General features: G+C 41.1%; 1 protein-coding gene across 1 annotated transcript in view; it reads right to left on the bottom strand.

The window, feature by feature from the left end:
• The window catches only part of CFAP54 (cilia and flagella associated protein 54), a 324,333-nt gene that overhangs the window by 158,350 nt on the left and 142,213 nt on the right, over positions 1–23,770 (bottom strand). Inside the window, exons 37-39 of the mRNA XM_052640302.1 lie at positions 16,010–16,233; positions 15,776–15,911; positions 13,282–13,390 (exon numbers count right to left, since the gene is read on the bottom strand). Of these exons, the coding sequence (XP_052496262.1) occupies positions 13,282–13,390; positions 15,776–15,911; positions 16,010–16,233 (469 nt within the window). The remainder of the gene's footprint in view (positions 1–13,281; positions 13,391–15,775; positions 15,912–16,009; positions 16,234–23,770) is intronic.

The following is a 23,770-nucleotide window of genomic DNA, read 5'->3' as shown; positions in this document are numbered from 1 at the left end:
ATAAATTTTCAACAGCATTTGACCCAGTTGCTAACTCCTCCCTCCTTGTAATACTTTTTCACTTGGCTTACAGGTCCTTTACCAACCTACTGACCCCTCTTTCTTAGCCCTCTTTGCTAATTCATCCTTGTCAACCCAAACTCTTAATATTTGAAAACCCCAAGGCTCAACCCTTAGACTGCCTCTCTTTTCTTCTTAACTAACATTTGAGACAGGCTGGACCCTGGGACCCTTTACTGGAATACTTGCATCTGGACAAATGTCTCCTCCAGCAATAGAATACAAAGAAACTATAAGCGACTAAAACCAACTATGTGCATGCACTGCTGCTGCTGCTAAGTTGCTTCAGTCATATCCAACTCTGTGCGACCCCATAGACAGCAGCCCACCAGGCTCCCCCATCCCTGGGATTCTCCAGGCAAGAACACTGGAGTGGGTTGCCATTTCCCTCTCCAACACATGAAAGTGAAAAGTGAAAGTGAAGTCGCTCAGTCGTGTCCGACTCTTGGCGACCCCAAGGACTGCAGCCTACCAGGCTCCTCCGTCCATGGGATTTTCCAGGCAAGAGTACTGGAGTGGGGTGCCGTTGCCTTCTCCGGTGTGCATGCACAGTTGGGGCAAATCATGAACAATAAGATACACAAAGGCCAAAACCCATCTGCCATCTCCGGGGCCTGGAGCAAAAGCAGGGTACTGCACACAGCACCACCAGGGGCATGGGGAGACCAACCTCAGTGACTCCCCTGCCAACACACAGACCTGCTCTCACACCCAATTCAAGAAACTAGCCCCCTGTCAGTTGGAGATTGAGGAAGGGAACCTATTACTTCTTCTTATTCCTCTGTGCTGTAGCATAAGTCCCAATGAAGCCTTCCTGAATTCCTCATCCTGTCTCTTATCAATTTCTATTGATTAAAGAGTCCAAGAACCCAGTTCAGTAACACATTCACCCCCTTGATGATCTCATCTAGTCTCATGGGCCTAAGTATCTACATGCTGGTGGCTCCCAAATTTCTATCTCTGGCCCCATCTCTCTTGAAGTCCAGGCTCATTTATCCACTGGTCTCCTCCGCTGGGCATTTAATAGACATCTCACACTTAGCATATTCCCAACTGATTTCCTAAGCTTTCCTCCCTAAACCTATTCCTTTCATAGTCTTTCCTCATCTTATTAAAGGGTGGTTCTATTTTTCCAGTTGCTCAGGCCACAAACTGGCATCATCCTTGACTTGTTATCTCATCTCAAGCCCCAAGTCAAATTCACAACAAATCCTGGAGGCTCCCCATTCAGAAAATGTCTGGAGTGCCACCATCTCTTCCCAGATCTACTCACCACTTCCATTCCACTGTGTTCCAAGTCCTGACATCTCTTTCTGAATCACTGTGACTACCCCCAACCAGTCTCCCCATTTCTATGCTTGCCACTCTCAACAAAAGAATCAGAGGACCCCCCTTTAAAATATGTTATCTCATGTCACACCTCTGTCCAAGACTCCCCCATCACCTAGAGCAAACACCAGTGTCCTTGGAGTGACCTCTAAGGCCCACCAAGAAGAGGTTCCCTGTGACCTTACTATTCTCCCCCTTACTCCCTCCCACACTGACATGTTTCCACACAAGGGTCTTGGCACCAGTGGTTCACTTTGTCCTAGAACATTCTTCCCTCAGATATCCCCAGGTCTGATTCCTCAAGTCCTTAAGCTTATGACTTAACTATTAACTCCTCAGTAAAAGCCTCCTGATGAAAGTGAAAGAGGAGAGCGAAAAAGTTGGCTTAAAGCTCAACATTCAGAAAACGAAGATCACGGCATCCGGTCCCATCACTTCATGGGAAATAGATGGGGAAACAGTAGAAACAGTGTCAGACCTTATTTTGGGGGGCTCCAAGATCACTGCAGATGGTGACTGCAGCCATGAAATTAAAAGACGCTTACTCCTTGGAAGAAAAGTTATGACCAACCTAGATAGCATATTCAAAAGCAGAAACATTACTTTGCCGACTAAGGTCCATCTAGTCAAGGCTATGGTTTTTCCTGTGGTCATGTATGGATGTGAGAGTTGGACTATGAGGAAGGCTGAGCGCCAAAGAATTGATCCTTTTGAACTGTGGTGTTGGAGAAGACTCTTGAGAGTCCCTTGGACTGCAAGGAGATCCAACCAGTCCATTCTGAAGGAGATCAGCCCTGGGATTTCTTTTGAAGGAAGGATGCTAAAGCTGAAGCTCCAGTACTTTGGCCACCTCATGAGAAGAGTTGACTCATTGGAAAAGACTCTGATGCTGGGAGGGATTGGGGGCAGGAGGAGAAGGGGACAACCGAGGATAAGATGGCTGGATGGCATCACGGACTCAATGGACGTGAGTCTGAGTGAACTCCAGGAGATGGTGATGGACAGGGAGGCCTGGCGTGCTGCGATTTATGGGGTCGCAAAGAGTCAGACACGACTGAGCGACTGAACTGAACTGAACTGAGGCCTTCTTTGATCTCTCTCTTTAAAATTTTCACAACTTCTCTTTTCTTCTCAGCACCCATTAGCTTCTGACCTACTATGGGTTTTACTGATTTATTGATTGTCTCTGACCACTAAAATGCAAGTTCTGTGAGAGCAGAGATTTTTGCCCATTTGTCCACTGAATTCACCCCTGGCCTATAACATGGGCCTGTACCTATTACATGGTATGTGCTGAATAAATAGTCATTACATGAATGAATGACAACAATTTTCAAAGCTAAATGCTTGGTACAAATTTATTAATAATCACTTCTATAGGCCTTAATCTCAATTTATTGTCACAGTATCCTTTAACCTCTACACCACCAGGGAAGCCCATCTTACAACTAATAGAGATAAATATCACTCATACTTAACAAAGGAGGAAAAGTGACTTTGAGGGACAGTCACTTGTCTTAACTGGAGAAGGAAAAGGCAACCCAACTCCAGTATTCTTGCTTGGGAAATCCCATGGACAGAGGAGCCTGGTAGGCTACAGTCCATGGGGTCACAAAGAGTCAAACATGACTTGGCAATTAAAAAAACAACAACAACAACACTTGTTTTAAGCCCTTACAAGACTTAAGAGAGAGAATCAGGGTTTTAGTCTGACGCCTTTCCCAAATAGTTTCCCAAAGGGTGTCAGATTTGGGGAACAGGCAATGATCCTAATTTAACGCCTGCTAATGTGGGCACAGAGACACTTTGAGAATAATACAGATTAAGCCTGGGGTCCTTGTAAGCCCAGTGAGGTCTTGGTGAAATTAATAACATGGGGTCACATTCAATGGCTGTGGAGACACATCTTTCATTACACCTTGATGTCTAGAAACCCTGGAGGCTCTGGTCACACCAGGAACAGGGCCACGTTGAGAGGTGCATCTGTGCCCCCAGCAAGTTCACTCATGACTCATCTCATGACACACTTCCCTGTCACCTATATAAGAGGATCAAATAATGAGGCACAGGTCACACTCTTCTCCTGCCAACTTCGCTCTCCTGTGTCTCAGCATGTCTCCACCACCCCCGTCTCCTCTAAGCATGTGCAGTCCTACGTGAGTCCTGACAAGGCATGCCCTCACCCCTCCCACCCCAACCCTTACGCACAACATCCTGAAGATCATAGGTTTCTTCCCCATTTCTCCACTTTTCCTGCCAGAATTCAAGAGCTTGGCTTTCATTTTTTCTTCCATAGAGAGTGAGATGAGGGAAAGACATTCAGCAAAGCAAAGGAAAAGGAGGAAACTGGAAGCCCTCACATATTAATATTTTCAGACAGTAACTTTCTCAGGAGGCCTTCATTTGCAATATCTGTTAAAACTGGGATGGTAAGATTTACCCCCAAGAGTTACTAGACTATGTTTTAACCTGTTTGTGACATGTCCAGCACAGTATTGGTCATGCAGGAAGCATTTAATAAATGGAGCTCACATTATGACTGTTGGTCATATATTTTAAAAATGTCCACTGAGCACGTACCAGTACTAGGTGCCATGTCAGCCACCAAACAGGTACAAGTGAACAAAATAGACACACTCCCTCCCTCCCAGAGCTTACATTCTAGAATAAAAGTCAGAAAGGCATTCCAGTGATTAGAGATTATAAGAGGGAAAAGAAGAGACGTTTGCCATCTTTAAAATATGGGCTCTGAATAAAATCATCCTGCTATTTTTTAGCAAATACATGCTTATAAATAATTTGTCTCTGTTGTTTTCCTAAGTTATATTTTACTTTACTTTTTCCCCTTCTTTCAAACCCTAGTATACCCTTTTTTTCTTATTGTCTAATTAGGCTTCTGTTGGTGTTTTGGTGGTTGTCTACAGGAGATAAATGATGCAAAGCAATAAGGAAATATCATTAGCTTGCAGGGCTTATTCTGCCATCTCTGTCTCAAGGGTCCCTCTCTGAGAACTTCTATGGATAATTCAGAAGCTGTTTTAAAGGCACTAATAGCCTCAACAGTTTGAAATAGGTAAAAATAAGAAGGAGGAGGAGAAGAGAAAAGACTAGATTTACTACATCTCTCGTGTACCAGTGTAGACATTAAAACTGAAATGCCAGTGACTCCAGAGAGATGGGCTCAACAAGGAAGGATCCCAGTGAGTGATACAAAATTTGGGCCACTTTCTCACCTTTGGTGACATCAATCCAAATACCCAGAGGCACTAATTGTCAGGAAACATTTAACAGGAGGCTTTTTGTGTGTTGTTTTGAATCTATCAGGAATTTTTTGTTATTTATTAATTCCTGAATACTCAGGAATTAAGAGGAGAGGCAAGCCTCTCCCAGGGGCTAAAGAATCTAGACTTTTTTTTTTTACTAGTTTTTCTATACAGTGATAAGTATCCTCTCCTTCCTTTGAACCTTACGGTAAAAGTGATTGTTTACAAATCTCTCTCTTTAATATGGATTGCCTATGTTTTTAAGTCTGGAATTTTAATCTTTATCTTTGTTAAGAATAACAACTTTGTAAGACAGTATATATATACACACCACGTTAATTAAAACACCTTTGCTCCATCAGAGCTTTGGTCCCTGTGTCTTTCTTTCTCTTTCTCTCTCTCTCTCTCTCTCTCTCTCTCTCTCTCTCTCTCTCTCTCTCTCTCTCTCCCCCTCTCTCTCTTTTTCAGGCTGATCCCCTGGAGCGCAGAGGCTCTCTGAGTTCACTTTCCTGCCTGGGCTTCTAAGACCCTCTTGAGAAGGCACCCTACACCTTCACCCCATTGAGAGGGCGCCTGAGGCCTTCGTGAACAGAACAATAAAGCCCCGTGCAGGGGCTTACATAAACCAAGGAATATCAGCCTCTTTCTCTCTCCTTTACTTTCTTATCAGTCAACTCCAGACCACCAGGTTCCGGTCCATTACAAGACCTCAACACTAATAAAACACATCAGCCAAAGGGTTCAAAATTCCAACACACCTGATGGCTGAATTATCCTATTAGAGAACTTAGATGCCAATAAGGTCAAAACTGAAGAAAGAGATCCCAGACAGAAAGCAAAAACAGCTACAATAAAAGGCATATCCATAGAGTTATCACCCCTTTGAAGCTTAACAAGCAGGTGGGTTACTCATCCATACAAAAAATCATCTATAAAGTAAGGTATTCTCACTCCTCCAAACCCTACAGAGACTGTACCAAATTACATATGCATTATTAAATAGCTAGAGGGAAAATAGAATGCTGTTAAATAATGAGAATACCAAATGTTCCTAGGCATCGGAGCGTTACAGTATCTGTTCTGAAGAATTAAATGTATCAAGCATTACCACCAAATGCTATTATGCCAAAAGAAAATCTATGATGTTCTAAAGCAGCGATCTGGGGTGGAAACCATCAGGAGTATACTTGGTCTTTTTTTAAAACTCTTTTAAGAATTGCAAACATGTCATGGTGATGTACATAAGGACCATCATGCTTATAAACACATTAATGATCTGAATTTAGTACACTAAAAAAAAATTCAGCATCTTAAAATTTTGCCTAATAAGCCCAAAAGCGCAGCCCAAATTATGCTCTTAGACACAGAGGTCCTAGAGTTTTATAAGAAGGTATCAGGTGGATGCCAAGATTTTAATGATAATGGTTCAGTGTAAAACCTGCAGTAGTTATGCAGGCTCATCTTAAAATTGTGCAACTATCATAACAAGTAACAATAAAATATCTGTTGCCCCATGACTACTGATATATAGCAAATTTTTCCTTGACTGCTATAAGTTAAGAGGAGAATCTAACCTGAAAAGGGACAAAAGACAGACAGACCTGATAGCTCAGTGGAGCCCTGTGAGCAATCAGACAGACCAGGGTTTGAACCATGATTCCAGCACTCACTTGCAACATTTAATTATCTAATGTGTAATATAAATATAATAACATCTACCTCCTACAATTGTTGAAGAGTTAGTCGCTCAGTTATGTCTGACTCTTTGCAACCCCATGGGCTATATGTAGCCCGCCAGGCTCCTTTGTTTGTGGAATTCTCCAGGCAGGAATACTGGAGTGGGTAGGCATTCCCTTCTTTAGAGGATCTTCCTGACCCAGGGACTGAACTCAGATCTCCCACACTGCAGGCAGATTCTTTACCATCTGAGCCACCAGAAGATAATAAAGTACTGGCTCAATCAATTATTACTTCCATTACAATATTTTTTAGATCTTATCTATTTGAATACTCCTACTCTGTCCATGGGCTTCCTAAGTGACTCAGCAGTAAAGACTCCACCTGCCAATGCGGGAAATTCAGGTTCAATCCCTGGGTCGGAAAGATCCCCTGAAGAAGGAAATGGCAACCCACTCCAGTATTCTTGCCTGGAGAATTCCATGGACAGAGGAGCCTGGCTGGGCTAAAGTCCATGGGGTCGCAAAAGAATCAGACATGACTTAAGAGACTAAACAACAACTCTGTTCATTGCTCAAACTAGCTCTACCTCCACCACCATTGAGAACCATCTCAAAGGATCACTGAAGTCTGATGACCCCATCTTTCTTTCTGCCCTACCACCCACCCACTTGCCTTTCCAAATATAACCTAACAACAGACTGGCAATGTGCTTTCCTGACACATTGCAGCCATTGTCATTAAGCACCTACTGGTCACATGGGTCTAGAGTTTTCCTAGGTATGCTTTTCCTAGCTCTTAGTCATCATTTTGATAAAAGCATTTTCTTTCTTTGTTGTTGTTGGAGTATATTAGATTTACAATGTTGTGTTAGTTTCTGCTGTACAGCAAAGTGAATCAGCCATGCATATACATATATCCACTCTTTTGAAGATTCTTTTCTCATATAGTTCATTACAAAGTACTGCAGGTCCTTAATAGTTATCTATTTTATGTATAATAGTGTGTATATGTTAGTCCCAATCTCCCAATTCCGGAGAAGGCAATGGCACCCCACCCCAGTACTCTTGCCTGGAAAATCCCATGGATGGAGGAGCCTGATGGGCTACAGTCCATGGGGTCGCTAAGAGTCAGACACGACTGAGCAACTTCACTTTCACTTTTCACTTTCATGCATTGGAAAAGGAAATGGCAACCCACTCCAGTGTTCTTGCCTAGAGAATCCCAGGGACAGGGAAGCCTGGTTGGCTGCTGTCTATGGGGTCGCACAGAATCGGACATGACTGAAGCAACTTAGCGGCAATCTTCCAATTCACCCCCCCCACTTCCCACACCACACCCCCACCCCACTCCCCCACCCGCGGTAACCATAAGATTGATAACAAGCATTTTTGACACATTTTCTCACATTTGTTGCCAGTTCTTTTTAGGATGGAGGGGACAGTATAAATCACATTCTGAGTTACGGATCCCAAGTTGGGGGATCTCCAGAGGTTTGACAGACAAGATGAAGAAAAGGACAACACACCCAGGAAGAAAGATGCTCTTTGGAGCTAGTCACACATGACTGATGAGGGGAAACTGTTCCTCCTGTTCACTGAATATGAGGAAATAATTTATCATTGGCAGTAAAACCTGCAAGTTCATGGTCACCAACCCTACTCAACTGGATCGTCTACACTGCTCTGCAGCTCTCCTATCTTCCTTTCTCCTATTTTCCAGTCCACCACTTCACACCCCTCCTGGAATCTCAGCCTTGGCTGTGCTCTCAACTCCCTGCTTCATTAAGAAAATCTCTAGTGCCCAGTAAAGATGCCTTCAATTTCTACCACTACCATCTACAAATTTTCCTGCTTTTAGCATCAGGGGTGTTCCAGCATCCTAAGTCCCATATATCCCATTTTCTGCCTTGTTTATCCTCAAGTTCCTTGCCTGATCAAATATCTTTCTCTCCTGGCTCTTCCATTTCATATAGAAATATTCTCCTTCTCTTCTACTAAAACAACCACACAAATAAAACAAAGCCCCCCTGGGTTCCACTTTCCCTTATGGCTGCTCCTGCTTCTTTCTTGTCATTTCTAAGCTTCATCAAAGGCAATTCTCACTGACTCTGTGCAGGCACAGCTTACCACGACCACACCCACCACTCAAAACACTGCCATTAGCCTCACAACCATTTCTTTGAAACTACTATTTTTAAAGTCATTCATTCAGCAAGTGGACACTGAGTTCCTACTATGTGTCAGGTACTGATGAAGGCATGTGGATTCCATCGATGGACAAACCAATTGTCCTTGACCTCACAGAACTTACCTTTTATCAGTGGAGACAGACTAGTAATCAATAAATATACGTTTTTTAAAACTGAGTTATAGAATGTGATAAGTGGCTATAAGCGCTTCAGGGGGAAAAAAAAAGAATACATTTATTAGGGTAAGGGGAATTGGAAGGAAGGAAGCAGGATGCAGTTTCAAACAGAATGGTCAGGGTAAGCCTCACTGAAAAGATAAGATACACACAAAGATTTTAAGGAAGTGAGGGGTTTATCAGAGAGCCACCGAGATGGGGGAAGAGCACTTCAGGAAGGAGAAACAGCTATAGCAAGACCCTAAGGTGAGGCTGTCATAGCAGAAAGGCCAGGGACAGTGACCTCCCAAATCCAATGGACAGAATCCCTCATCTTAGTTGACCTCTCTCTGACTGTTGACTCATACACTCTCTCTCCTTGGCCTTATTTGTAACACTCTCAGCTCCTGTACCTCCCACCTCTTAAGCTATATCCCAATTTCTTTCAGATATGGGCTCTGCCTCTGTTTTTTCCATCACAGTCACTAGGGCTCTTCACATAGTCCGTCTTTATCCTTTGGGGCACAGAGTATAATCACACTATGCACCCCTTTTGAAGTTAGATGTGGCCACATGATTTTAGCCAATAAAATTGTGGACAATGTGTCACCTTCAAGTATCAGCTTGAAGAGCCATCATCTGACTTATATATAAACTATGAATATAAAATTATAAAATATGAAAAATATACAAAACATTATTTTTCCTCGTTAAAAAATGGAGACAACAACAAACCTACCTCATCAGGCAGTTGTAAGCTAATACTCACAGAACATTTATCAGAGTGCCTGAAGTCCAGTGAATTTCATTGGGGTTGTTATAATAAAACAAGGCACGTAAAGCCCTCAGTGCAAAGTGTGTGGTATATGCGTGTGGTCTCACTTCAAAGTCTTAACCATTTACTATATGCCTCTAATTATAGCTGCCGTAGAGGATAACACTAGTGTTCTGTCTCTTGCCTCTAAAACAATCATGGAAGCCTGTGTCGAGATGGACATTCCATCAATCCATGATGGAGGCACTCACTGAACACAAGCATGAGCAAGAAACAGACTTTTCCTTGTCTTATGGCAATGAGATTCGGGGATTGTTCATAACTGCTATGTACCCCAGCCCTTTCTGACTGACACAGATTCCAAAGTGATGGCATCCCCAGGTCCATATTCCTAAGAACACCTTCTGGGTGACCTTGTTCAAGCCTCTGATTTCAACCAATACCATGCATTGGTGATGAAAATACAAACCTGCCGAGTGCCTCACTGATGTATCATCAGTTCAGTTCAGTTCAGTCACTCAGTAGTGTCCGACTCTTTGTGATCGCATGGACGATGGCACACCAGACCTCCCTGTCCATCACCAACTCCCAGAGTTTACTCAAACTGAGGTCCACTGAGTCGATGATTCCATCCAATCATCTCATCCTCTGTCATCCTCTTCTCCTCCTGCCCTCAATCTTTCCCAGCATCAGGGTCTTTTCAAATGAGTCAGTTCTTCGCATCAGGTGGCCAAAGTATTGGAGTTTCAGCTTCAGCATCAGTCCTTCCAATGAATATTCAGGACCGATTTCCTTTAGGATGGACTGGTTGGATCTCCTTGCTGTCCAAGGGTCTCTCAAGAGTCTTCTCCAAAACCACAGTTCAAAAGCATCAATTCTTTGCTGCTCAACTTTCTTTACTGTCCAACTCTCACATCCATACATGAAGTGAAGTGAAGTCACTCAGTTGTGTCCGACCCTTTGAGACCCCATGGACAGTAGCCTACCAGGCTCCGCCGTCCATGAGATTTTTCCAAGCAAGACTACTGGAGTAGGTTGCCATTTCCTTCTCCATACATAACTACTGGAAAAACCATAGCTTTGACTAGATAGACCTTTGTCAATAAAGTAATGTCCTCTTTTTAATATTCTGTCTAGGCTGGTCATAACTTTTCTTCCAAGGAGCAAGCGTCTTTTAATTTCATGGCTACAGTCACCATCTGCAGTGATTTTGGAGCCCGCCCCCCACCCCCCCAGAAAATAAAGTTTCACACTGTTTTTGCTGTTTCCCCATCTATTTGCCATGAAGTGTTGGGACCAAATGTCATGATCTTAGTTTTCTGAATGTTGAGCTTTAAGCCAACTTTTTCACTCTCCTCTTTCACTTTTATCAACAGGCTCTTTAGTTTTTCTTCACTTTCTGCCATAAGGGTGGTGTCATCTGCATATCTGGGGTGATTGATATTTCTCCCAGCAGTCTTGATTCCAGCTTGTGCTTCAACCAGTCCAGCATATAAGTTAAATAAGCAGGGTGACAATATACAGCTTTGATGTACTCCTCTCCTGATTTGGAACCAGTCTGTTGTTCCATGTCCAGTTCTAACTACTGCTTTCTTTGAGATTGGAATGAAAATGGACCTTTTCCAGTTCTGTGGGCACTGCTGAGTTTTCCAGATTTGCTGGCATATTGACTGTAGCATGTTCACAGCATTATCTTTTAGGATTTGAAATAGCTCAACTGGAATTCCACCACCTCCACTAGCTTTGTTCATAGTGATGCTTCCTAAGGCCCACTTGACTTCACATTCCAGGATGTCTGGCTCTAGGGGAGTGATTACACCATCATGATTATCTGGGTCATGAAGATCTTTTTTATATACTTTTTCTGTGTTTTCTTGCCACGTCTTTTTAACATCTTTTGCTTCCGTTAGGTCCATACCATTTCTGTCCTTAATTGTACCCATCTTTGCATGAAATGTTCCCTTGGTCTCTCTAATTCTCTTGAAGAGATCTCTAGTCTTTCCCATTCTATTGTTTCCCTCTATTTCTTTGCACTGATCACTGACTGACCGGATGATTCTACTCAGTTATTATTCAGACACCTCAAACTCAGTAATAGCAAAGAGATGTCTTCCTCTAACCTGCCCCCAGCTTCAGTACTTTTTAATAGAGTGAAGATACCACAACCACTTAGCCACCCAAGCCAGAAATCAAAGCAACTTGAACTCCTCCCTTCCTCGTGCATCCCCCTCACCTAACAAGCATACAACTGCCCACCCTTCTGTTCTCACTATCTAAGCTCTGGACCTCATCATGTCTGTAAACCCGTAAGCAGGTAGCAGCGGCTCTCCTGCCACCATGTGGTCTCCTCCCAACCTATTCCCCACATTGCTGAAGTGTCTTTCAAGAACACAAATATGATCATTTCATTTTCCTTCTTTAAACCCTTCTAACTAGCTCCCTTCAGCTTCCTAGATAAATCTGAGTCTCTTTACCCTACCTTCTAAGACCCCTTATTATCCAATTCCTGCCAACCTTTCTACTCTCAACTTTTGCCTTTTACTTTTATGATAACCCCACTAAATTATATAGAGTCTCTCAAAAATGATGCTAGCCATTAACTATTATTGTTTATAGCAGCAGCAGGAGTCAGAACAGTATAGACCTTACCACTCTACACTATCATCTCTGGCTTATTTATCGGTCTCTTTCAATGGGCTGTAAATCATGTAACAAATCTTTAGTCTCATTCATCTTTGTATTCTCAGGACCTCAGTCAGTCATTCAGTTCAGTCACTCAGTCACGTCTGACTCTTTGTGACCCCATGGATGGCAGCACGCCAGGCTTCCCTGTCCATCACCAACTCCCGGAGCTTGCTCAAACTCATGTCCATCAAGTTGGTGATGCCATTCAACCATCTCCTTCTCTGTCATCCCCTTCTCCTCCTGCCTTCAATCTTTCCCAGTTTCTCAGGACCTAGTATAGCACTTAACACATGGTAGATACTCAATAAATATTTGCTGAATGACTGAATGGCTGCCTGACTCAAGAAATGAATGAATGAATGAATGAATGCAGAAATACATACATACACACATACATAACTAAAATCAATAGATAAATAAATGAAGGAATCCAAACATATCAAGGCTTCCCAGATCATGCTAGTGGTAAAAAACCCACCTGTCAATGCAGGGGATATCAAAGGGAAGACTTGCATTTCTTTCCTCTACCCAAAACAGAGACAGGAAAACCACCACTGAGAGAGGTATTACTTCCATTTCCATCCCTTCCCATCATCTCATTCTTAAAAGCCACATTGCCAAAACATTCCAAGAGGCCTCACCAGCTAAAAGCAAAGGAGTCATAATGTTTCAGAATCTTCTGTTGTACTCTTGTTTAAAAACCAACAAGTCAACCTTGGTAACACCAGTAGAAAAATAATCCATACAGATTATGGAAATGGAAGTTATTATGGGGATTAAGATAGAACCAAGAAAATAACGAAAGATCAGTTTAAAGAGTTCCCAAGTGAGATTAAAAACAGAGAAAAACTTGTGAAACAGTCATTCCTCATCTTTAATTTTTCCCATCAATTTCCTTTCTCCCTCTTCTCTTATTTCCCTTTTTTAACTTACAGATTAAACTAATAAAAGACATGAGTTTTAATTCCCCTTAAGTGACATTTATAGCAATATAAGATGGCAAATATCAAGTGGATTATTTTCAGTCAAATCTGCAAAAGAGATTTTACAAACACTTAAATTATAGGAGACTGGACATGCAGAACACAACAGCAAATCTTGCTTTGAAGAAGAGAGAAAGAGCTTCAAGCTAAGATTGGTTCCAACCTGAATGGATAAGCTTTTTAAGGACATCTGCTCGCTGTCCTATAGCTGTCCCTTTATTGGTTGGAGGATTAATCTTGAGCTGTATTCCAACGAAATTTCGGCAGGTTATCTTTAAAAAGAAAGAAAACAAATATTACTTAGGTATTTAGAGCCAAAATTTTTGCTTACTTGAAATGTTCATCTTATTTTTCATTAGCCAAAAAGAAGAGATACAAAAAGATGCTACAAATAAAAGCTCCAGAGTAACATTCAATCATGAGAACTTTTGAGGGGAAAAAAGTGGCTACATAATTTTTCATATTTCTTATGTATACCACAGCTGGAAAAGCATTAGGCAAATTATGTAGAGCAATTAGAATAATTTCTCTGATGTTCTATAAATTCACTAGTCTAAATATATCTCCCATTATGTAAGTTGAAACATATTTAAAATAGAGGCTGCTTTTTCAATGGCATATTTCCCCTCTACTCATAATTAACGCAATTTAAACTTCCCTGGTGGAGTTTTTCAGAACTAACATCCTCTGTAGTATTTTTTAAAGTATTTTTTAACAGATAATTGAGTCCTAAAATGATAAAATATATGAAACAGATCATTTTTAGACATAAGGTAATTCTTTTAAAAGGTCCAAGATCCTCTTCTCTCCATTTCTCCACCCCACCTCCCACACCTCTGCTCAAAATACAACCATCCTTGAACCCCAGTCTGACGTAGACGATGCTCTTTATTATTGTCTCTTGTAGTTACCTCTATTAGGAGATGAAAGGACAGTCTAAGAAAATGCAAATTCCTTCCCCCAGTCTATTAAGATCTTACTTGACCTAGTCCTTCCCACCTCTCCAGCTTCATTTAAAAAATCTTCATTGAACACCTAGTATGTGCCACACACTACTCTAAGCTCACAGATGATATAGCAGAAAAAAAAATAAGCAAAAATTCCTCTTCTTGTGGTACTTATTCTAGTGGAAATAGACAATAAACAAAATATATAGAGTACATGATAAAGTGGACTAAGTTATAAATGCTATAGAGAAAAACAGACAAATAGACACATACATTTAAACAAGGCAGTGAGGAAAAAGTCTTCACAGAGAATGTGATATTCAGTCAAGACTGGAAAAGGTGTGGAAAAAAGCAATGTGGACATTTGGGGAGAGGAGAGATAGCTGTAACTAGTTTTGCTTCTTTGATTGACCCCTGACTGATACAGGCAGTTAGATACGTCAGCACAGAATACAGGAGAAAGGTCTAGACAGGAGATGTAATTTTGGTAGCCATCATCATGAAGATGTTTACTTTGAGCCACAAGTTGAGTTAACTCTCCAACGGAGAATACCTAGATAGAGTACTGGAGGCCCAAGACCAGAGCGTTGGGCTGAACTAACACTGAGACACTGGGGAGAAGAGGAGGAAGCACCCAAGAAGATGCAGAAGGAGCAGCCCCTTCTTCTGATCTCTCCTGTCTGCTGCACTGCAGGGTCTGGGCCTCCTTCCTGTCCCTTCTCAGGGTCTTTGATCCTGTTCTCTCCTTAGGCTGGAATATTCTTTTCCACTATAGGGCAGGCCTCCTTCCCACCAAATGTGACCATCTCCAAGAGACCTTCCCGATCACCTCGGCTCAACTTTTCCACCTCTCACCTCAGCCTATCTCTATCCCATGTACCTATTTTATCTTCTTCAGAGAATTTATGCTGATCATAAATCTTTTTATCTGTTTACATGTTTATCCACTGGTCCTACCTCCATGCTTCTGAAACTAAACTCCATAAAGCAAGAACATAGCTCTCTCTTTATAGAATATGCAAGAGGCAAGAATATGCCAAGACCATAAGAAGCCTTTGTGAGAAAAAAAAAAATGGGAGTCTTCTCTGGGGAGCTGCAAGCCCCTCAACCCTACATGGACTAGTGTGTGGGCAGGGGCTGGATTCAGCACCCCAACATATGCCAAGTGCCCTAGGGCAGGACACAGACTGCACAACTGAATGCAGCAGCTCTAATCTTAGGGAGTCAATACATATTTATTAAGCTAATAAATGAGAAAATAGATGTATCTCTTTCCTCCCCCAACTTAAAGCTGCAACATGTCATTAGTGAGCCCTAGGTACTTTTGCCTTCATGGGCCTACTGCTCCACCAGAAAATATTGTTAAAACTGCAACATTTTCTTTAACATAAAAGTTCCTTTTTTCTTCTTATTGTAAAAGAAATCAAAACATTTAATGGCTCCTAAAGGAATGCTATGTCTCCAGCACTCTTCTCACTGTGCCTAATGGTAATCCAGCTTTGACCTGGATATAAGCTCCTCGTGTACAAGGACTTAATTCTTTTTTCTCTGAATCTGGAAAATACTGGCAAACAGTGATTCTCAACAATGTTTGCTGATTTGAATGATAAATGCCTAAGTGAAAATAGCAACGTTTATCTGATCCCAAATCTTGCTAGTTATACTGGTACTAAGAAATCACAACTGCATGAATAACAGAGCCAAACTTACCTTCTGTTTGTATTCAGTCTCATATCTTACGCAAGCCTGCTGGCTGATGTCTGGGCCCTTGCATTTGGATATTTGCAGTAGAAGCTGGCGTTGCGCGTAAACCAGGAGTGGAGTCACTTGCTCTGTATATCTTTCACTAGATAAGAGTAAAATATATATTAGAAACAAACATTAGTAAAGACATTCCTCTCAGTAAAGTCTATCGCTATTAGCCGCCCTATCAGAGGTACTTACTGCGAAACTGCATTGAACTGAATGGCAAGTGATACGAGTGTTTCCCATTTTTCTACTTGATAGACAAGTTCCAGAGATTTTAATACAAAGTCATGGATCCATTTCAAATCGACCACATTGACGTCATCCAGAGGATGCTCAAAGGTAAGGCTGGAACCACCATTATCATTTTTAATATTTCCGTAGCAACTCGGGACACTGAACTCTCCTTTTTCATCAATAGTCTGCAAGTAGCACATTGAAACAAAACTTTGAAATTTCATATTTCACTACATGTTTGGTCTGAACACGGAATGAATAGCTAAAAATATAACATGGAAAAGAACTGAACAGAAAAAATCGAACATATTTATTATGCAAATCAAAGCTTGATGATACTGTTCAAAAGCTCTACTGTGATGAAGGAAATGTGTTACATTTGTGCTGTTCTATACAGTAGCCACTAAGCACATGTGGATACTGAGCTGTTGAAGAATGACTGCGGCAACTGGATTTTTAAGTTTAATTATTTAAGCCTAAAAATAAATAGCCACATATGGTTAGTCATCACTATACTTCCTGGTACATAGTCACTATTTAAGTAGGAACATTAAACCAATAAATAAGGTAAAGTTATGAGGGAAAACAGGCTATAGTATATACAAATAATTAAATTTCCTTAATACATTGGTTACATTCAGTTTGTACAAAAATTTGCCTAGTTCCCTGATGCAAATGTCAAACTTAGGGAGAAAAAAGTCTTCTCAGTTCAGTTCAGTCCAGTCGCTCAGTTCAGTTCAGTTGTGTCCGACTCTTTGCAACCCCATGAATTGCAGCACGCCAGGCCCCCCTATCATCACCAACTCCCAGAGTTCACTCAAACTCATGTCCAACGAGTCAGTGATGCCATCCAGCCATCTCATCCTCTGCTGTCCCCTTCTCCTCCTGACCCCAATCCCTCCCAGCATCACAGTATTTTCCAATGAGTTAACACTTCGCATAAGGTGGCCACAGTATTGGAGTTTCAGCTTCAGCATTAGTCCTTCCAAAGAACACCCAGGACTGACCTCCTTTAGGATGGACTGGTTGGATCTCCTTGCAGTCCAAGGGACCCTCAAGAGTCTTCTCCAACACCACAGTTCAAAAGCATCAATTCTTCTACACTCAGCTTTGTTCACAGTCCAACTCTCACATCCATACATGACCACTGGAAAAACCATAGCCTTGACTAGACAGACCTTTGTTGGCAAAGTAATGTCTCTGCTTTTCAATATGCTATCTAGGTTGGTCATAACTTTCCTTCCAAGGAGTAAGCATCTTTTAATTTCATGGCTGCAATCACCATCTGCAAAGATTTTGGAGCCCAAAAAAATAAAGTCTGACACTGTTTCCACTCTTTCCCCATCTATTTCCCATGAAGTGATGGGACCAGATGCCATGATCTTCGTTTTCTGAATGTTGAGCTTTAAGCCAACTTTTTCACTCTCCATTTTCACTTTCATCAAGAGGCTTTTTAGTTCCTCTTCACTTTCTGCCATTAGGGTGGTGTCATCTGCATATCTGAGGTGATTGATATTTCTCTCGGCAACCTTGATTCCAGCTGGTGCTTCTTCCAGCCCAGCGTTTCTCATGGTGTACTCTGCATAGAAGTTAAATAAGCAGGGTGACAATATACAGCCTTGACGTACTCCTTTTCCTATTTGGAACCAGTCTGTTTTCCCATGTCCAGTTCTAACTGTTGCTTCCTGATCTGCAGATAGATTTCTCAAGGGGCAGGTCAGGTGGTCTGGTATTTCCATCTCTTTCAGAATTTTCCACAGTTTATTGTGATCCACACAGTCAAAGGCTTTGGCATAGTCAATAAAGCAGAAATAGATGTTTTTCTGGAACTCTCTTCCTTTTTTGATGATCCAACGGATGTTTGCAATTTGGTATATATATATATGTCCCCTCCTTCTTGAACATCCCTCCCACTTCTCTCCCCTTCCCACACCTCTAGGTTGCTACAGAGTCGATTTGAGTTCCCTGAGCATACAGTAAATTTCCATTGGCTATCTATTTTACATATGGTAATGTTTATTTCCATGTTACTTTCTTCATACATCCCATCCTCTCCTTCCTCCCCACTCACTGTGTCCATCAGTCTGTTCTCTCTGTGTCTCCTTTGCTGCCCTGAAAATAATTTCATCAGTACCATCTTTCTAGATTCCTTATATATACATTACTATACAATATTCATTTTTCTCTTTCTGACTTACTTTGCTCTGTATAATAGACTATAGGCTCATCCACCTCATTAGAATTGACTCAAATGCACTCCTTTTTATGGTTGAATAATATTTCATTGTATATCCATACCACAGCTTCTTTATCCATTCATTTGTTGATGGACATCTGAGTTGCTTCCATGTCCTAGCTATACTAAATTGTGCTGCAATGAACACTGGGGTACATGTGTCTTTTCAATTTTGGTTTCCTCAGGGTATATGCCTACTAGTCAGATTACTGGGTCATATGGTAGTTTTATTCTTAGTGTTTTAAGGAATCTCCATACTGTTTTCCATATTGGCTGTATCAATTTACATTCTCACCAAGAGTGCAAGAGGCTTCCCTTTTCTCCACATCCTCTCTAGGATTTATTGTTTGTAGATTCTTTTTGATGATGGCCATTCTAACTGGTGTGAAGTGATATCTCATTGTAGTTTGAATTTGCATTTCTCTAATAATGAGTGATGTTGAGCATCTTTTCATGTGTTTATTAGCAAAATCCTTTAGATCCACCTACTGGCCAGACTATCAGAAAAGGGCATGGCAATCCACTTCAGTGTCCTTGCCTGGAGAATCCCATGGACAGAGGAGCCTAGTGGGCTACAGTCCATGGGGTTGCAAAGAGCTGAACACGACTGAAGCAACTTAGCACGCACACACTGGCCAGACTATAGCCCAATAAAGTTAGTAGGGCTTCCCTGGTGACTCAGCAGTAAAAAATCTGCCTGCCAGTGCAGGAGACATGGGTTCAATCCCTGGGTTGGGAAGATTTCCTGGAGAAAGAAATGACAACCCATCTGGCATTCTTGCCTGGGAAATCCCATGGACAGAAGAGCCTGGCAGGCAACAATCCATGGGGTCAGACTAAACAACAATAACAACAAACCAAGTCTTGCCTCTCCTAATTTGGTGTTATCATTAAAGGTAACCCCAACAATAACATGCATAGGAGAGAGAAGGTATCAACAAAAGTAGTAAAGACCAGGAGTACTTCCACTTGCCTCAAAAAAAGTAGAGGATACATATTCCCTCCCATAAGATTCATAGTCCTTGAATTTGGAAGAGACCTTGAAAATCATCTGCTTGTGAAGTTATGAATAATAGGTGTGACATACATAACCTATGTGAATTTGCCCCCTTAACACAGTGTCTGGCACATAACATGCTCAATAAAAGATGTCATTTTGCTGATGTTATAAGCTCCGCCGTTATAATCTAATAATCAAAAGTCAAAGAACTCAAATGACACTAGTTCCATTTACCTAAGTTCTCTTCCTGTGTGGATGAAAAATGGAATAATTTATGATTATATGTGAAAGATCTAAAGTTATTGCCAGATTTGTTAACATTTCTCCATTTCTAAGCAACAGTTAGAACTGGACATGGAACAACAGACTGGTTCCAAATAGGAAAAGGAGTACGTCAAGGCTGTATATTGTCACCCTGCTTATTTAACTTCTATGCAGAGTACATCATGAGAAACGCTGGACTGGAAGAAACACAAGCTGGAATCAAGACTGCCGGGAGAAATATCAATCACCTCAGATATGCAGATGACACCACCCTTATGGCAGAAAGTGAAGAGGAACTAAAAAGCCTCTTGATGAAAGTGACAGAGGAGAGTGAAAAAATTGGCTTAAAGCTCAACATTCAGAAAACGAAGATCATAGCATCCGGTCCCATCACTTCATGGGAAATAGATGGGGAAACAGTGGAAACAGTGTCAGACTTTATTTTTTGGGGCTCCAAAATCACTGCAGATGGTGACTGCAGCCATGAAATTAAAAGACTCCTTGGAAGAAAAGTTATGACCAACCTAGATAGTATATTCAAAAGCAGAGACATTACTTTGCCGACGAAGGTCCGTCTAGTCAAGGCTATGGTTTTTCCTGCGGTCATGTATGGATGTGAGAGTTGGACTGTGAAGAAGGCTGAGCACCGAAGAATTGATGCTTTTGAACTGTGGTGTTGGAGAAGACTCTTGAGGGTCCCTTGGACTGCAAGGAGATCCAACCAGTCCATTCTGAAGGAGATCAGCCCTGGGATTTCTTTGGAAGGAATGATGCTAAAGCTGAAACTCCAGTACTTTGGCCAGCTCATGCGAAGTGTTGACTCACTGGAAAAGACTCTGATGCTGGGAGAGATTGGGAGCAGGAGGAGAAGGGGATGACTGAGGATGAGATGGCTGGATGGCATCACAGACTCGATGGATGTGAGTCTGAGTGAACTCCAGGAGATGGTGATGGACAGGGAGGGCTGGCGTGCTGCGATTCATGGGGTCGCAAAGAATCAGACCTGACTGAGCGACTGAAATGAACTGAATTGAACTGAACTGAAACCGTTCATAAAGAAAATCATACATGGGTGATACCATCCTTACGGTAGTCTAGTAGAGCAACCACACTATCTAGGTTCATATCTTCACCAACAAAAAACTGGTAGTTTTTTTTAAAAATTAGCAGGAAATGCTTGATTTATTTCTCAGACTTTCTCATAAAAGGTTTTATTCTTTCTGGTCTCTGTTCTTCAAGTCTGCCTCTGATTGAGCTCAAGGATCTTTTATTTCTTTTTTTTTTTAAATTTATTTATTTTGGCTGTGTGGGGTCTTTGTTGCTTCTTGAGTTTTTCCTTAGTTGCAGCAAGTAGGGGCTACTCTAGTGGCAGTGCACAGACTTACTGCAGTGGCTTCTCTTGTTGAGGAGCACAGACTCCAGGGCATGCAGGCTTCAGTAGTTGCAGCATGTGGGCTCAGCAGTTGTGGCTCCCAGATTCTAAGCCTAGGCTCAATTGTTGTGGCACATGTGCTTAATTGCTTGGTGGCATGTGGGATCTTTCCAGATCAGGGATCAAACTTGTGTCTCCTGCATTGTCACGCAGATTATTTTACCACTGAACCACCAGGAAAGCCTTGATTTATTTCTTTTTTTTTTTAATGGAGTTCAAGTTTTTGTTTTTTTATTCATTTCTTTTTTTTTTTTTTTCTTTACAATATTGTATTGGTTTTGCCACACATCAACATGAGTCCACCATGGGTGTACAGGTGTTTCCCATCCTGAACCCCTCTCCCTCCTCCCTCCCCGTACCATCCCTCTGGGTCATCCCAGTGCACCAACCCCAAGCATCCTATATCCTGCATCAAACCTGGACTGGCAATTTGTTTCATATATGACATTATACATGTTTCAATGCCATTCTCCCAAATCATCCCACCCTCTCCCTCTCCCTCTGAGTCCAAAAGACTGTTCTATACATCTGTGTCTCTTCTGCTGTCTCACATACAGGGTCATCATTACCATCTTTCTAAATTCCATATATATGTGTTAGTATACTGTGTTGGTGTTTTTCTTTCTGGCTTGCTTCACTCCGTATAATAGGCTCCAGTTTCATTCACCTCATTAGAACTGATTCAAATGTATTCTTTTTAATGGCTGAGTAATACTCCATTGTGTATATGTACCACAGCTTTCTTATCCATTCATCTGCTGATGGGCATCTAGGTTGCTTCCATGTCCTGGCTATTATAAACAGTGCTGCGATAAACATTGGGGTACACGTGTCTCTTTCAATTCTGGTTTCCTCGGTGTATATGCCCAGCAGTGGGATTGCTGGGTCATAAGGCAGTTCATTTCCAGTTTTTTAAGGAATCTCCACACTGTTCTCCATAGTGGCTGTACTAGTTTGCATTCCCACCAACAGTGTAAGAGGGTTCCCTTTCCTCCACACCCTCTCCAGGATTTATTTCTTGTAGACTTTTGGATAGCAGCCATTCTGACTGGCGTGAAATGGTACCTCATTGTGGTTTTGATTTGCATTTCTCTTACATGCTCCTTTTGTGAAACTAGTTTTCTGCAAGTGATGATTCATGATCATATCAACACCAGTGAATACTGTGCTTTTACCTTGGGTACTGAAAGCACTGGATAGCAAAGTACATTTTCATCAATGTTATCCTCAGCCGTACTGACCATCTTCCCTTCCACTTTCAGGCACAGCCCACTCAGGATCTTCAGGATTTTATAATTGTCAGGGAACATCACATGATGACTGATGAGGTCCCAGTAAATAATTGTGATAGAAGATGACAGCTTCCCTGGCTTAGCAGGTACCCAGAGCTCAGAGCAAGCATGGTTCAACCAGAGGTAGAGAAGGAGCAGATGAAAAAAGTGATACAGAATTTTGTAAATACTTTTTCTGTATCTATTTCAATGACCATATGATTTTTCTCCTTTATCCTGTTAATATGGTGAATTACATTGATTAATTTTCAAATGTGAACCTTATATATCTGGGCTCAAACCCCACTTGATCATCATTCATATATATTACATATATTCTTTGCATATTTTGTATATTGCTGGGATTAATTTGCTAATACTTCATTAAAGAGTTTGGTGTATATGTTCATGAGTAATATTGATTAATATTTTTATTTTTTATGTACCTGTCAGGGTTAAGCTGGCCTCACTTCCCAAAAACAGTATACTATTTATTATTTCTTCCTTTATGTTTGCTAGAATTCTGTAGAAAAGTATTCTGGGCCTGGAGTTTTATGTCAAAGTTTCTGATTATAAACTCAATTTAATATATTTAGGTTAATTAATTTTTATCTATCACTTTTGTGTCAGTTTTGTTGAGCTGTACTTTATAATAGACATGTCCAAATTCATTAGTAAAAATTGGATATGATTTCTATTTTTCTTTTAATATATATGGGAACTATAACCATATCCCTCTTTTGTTAAAAATAATAGTAATTCACACTTTTCTCACTTTTGTTCATCAGTATTCCGAAGATTCTGTCAATTTTAATCATATTTTCAAAAGATTAATTGATTGACTTTATTAATTTTCTGGGTTGTTTTGTATCTAATTTACTTCTGCTCTTACCATTTTCTTCTTTCTTACTAATTTCATTATTATTTTTACTTACTTTGGGTTTAATTTACTCTTCTTTTTCTAGCTCCTATAGATGAACACTTAAATGGTTGATATTTTAACTTGTTTCTATTTACTAAACATTTGAAGCTATGAATTTCCTGCTAAGCATTGGCTTACTGCATCTCAAAATTTTGATATGTTATCATCGGTTGAAATATTTTTAAAATTTCTTTTATGTTTTCTTCTTTCACCCATGGGTTATTTAGAATTGTGTTATTTAATTTCCAGATATTTGAAGATTTTTCTTCCTACATTATATTAATCTGTTTATAATATAGCTTTTACATTATAAAGAGTAAACATACTCTTTAAGACTTAAGTCTTTTAAATTTTATTACGACTTCTTTTTTGACTCTGTATACAATCCATCTTGCAGAGAGGAGCAACCCCACCCGGCAGCTGCATGGGCGCAGGAGGGCCCAGAGGACCTACTCCACGTCTAAGGTCAGGAGGGGTGGCTGTTAGGAGATACCCATTGTCCAATGTAAGAAGCAGAGGCTGTTTTTTGCTGCAGCAGCCGTGAAGAGATACCCCACATCCAAGGTAAGAGAAACCCAAGTAAGATGGTAGGTGTTG

Source organism: Budorcas taxicolor, chromosome 5 (assembly GCF_023091745.1).
Source record: "Budorcas taxicolor isolate Tak-1 chromosome 5, Takin1.1, whole genome shotgun sequence".
Classification (NCBI taxonomy): Eukaryota; Metazoa; Chordata; class Mammalia; order Artiodactyla; family Bovidae; genus Budorcas; species Budorcas taxicolor.
Note: the sequence above shows the minus strand (reverse complement) of the source record. Positions and strands in the feature narration are given on the sequence as shown.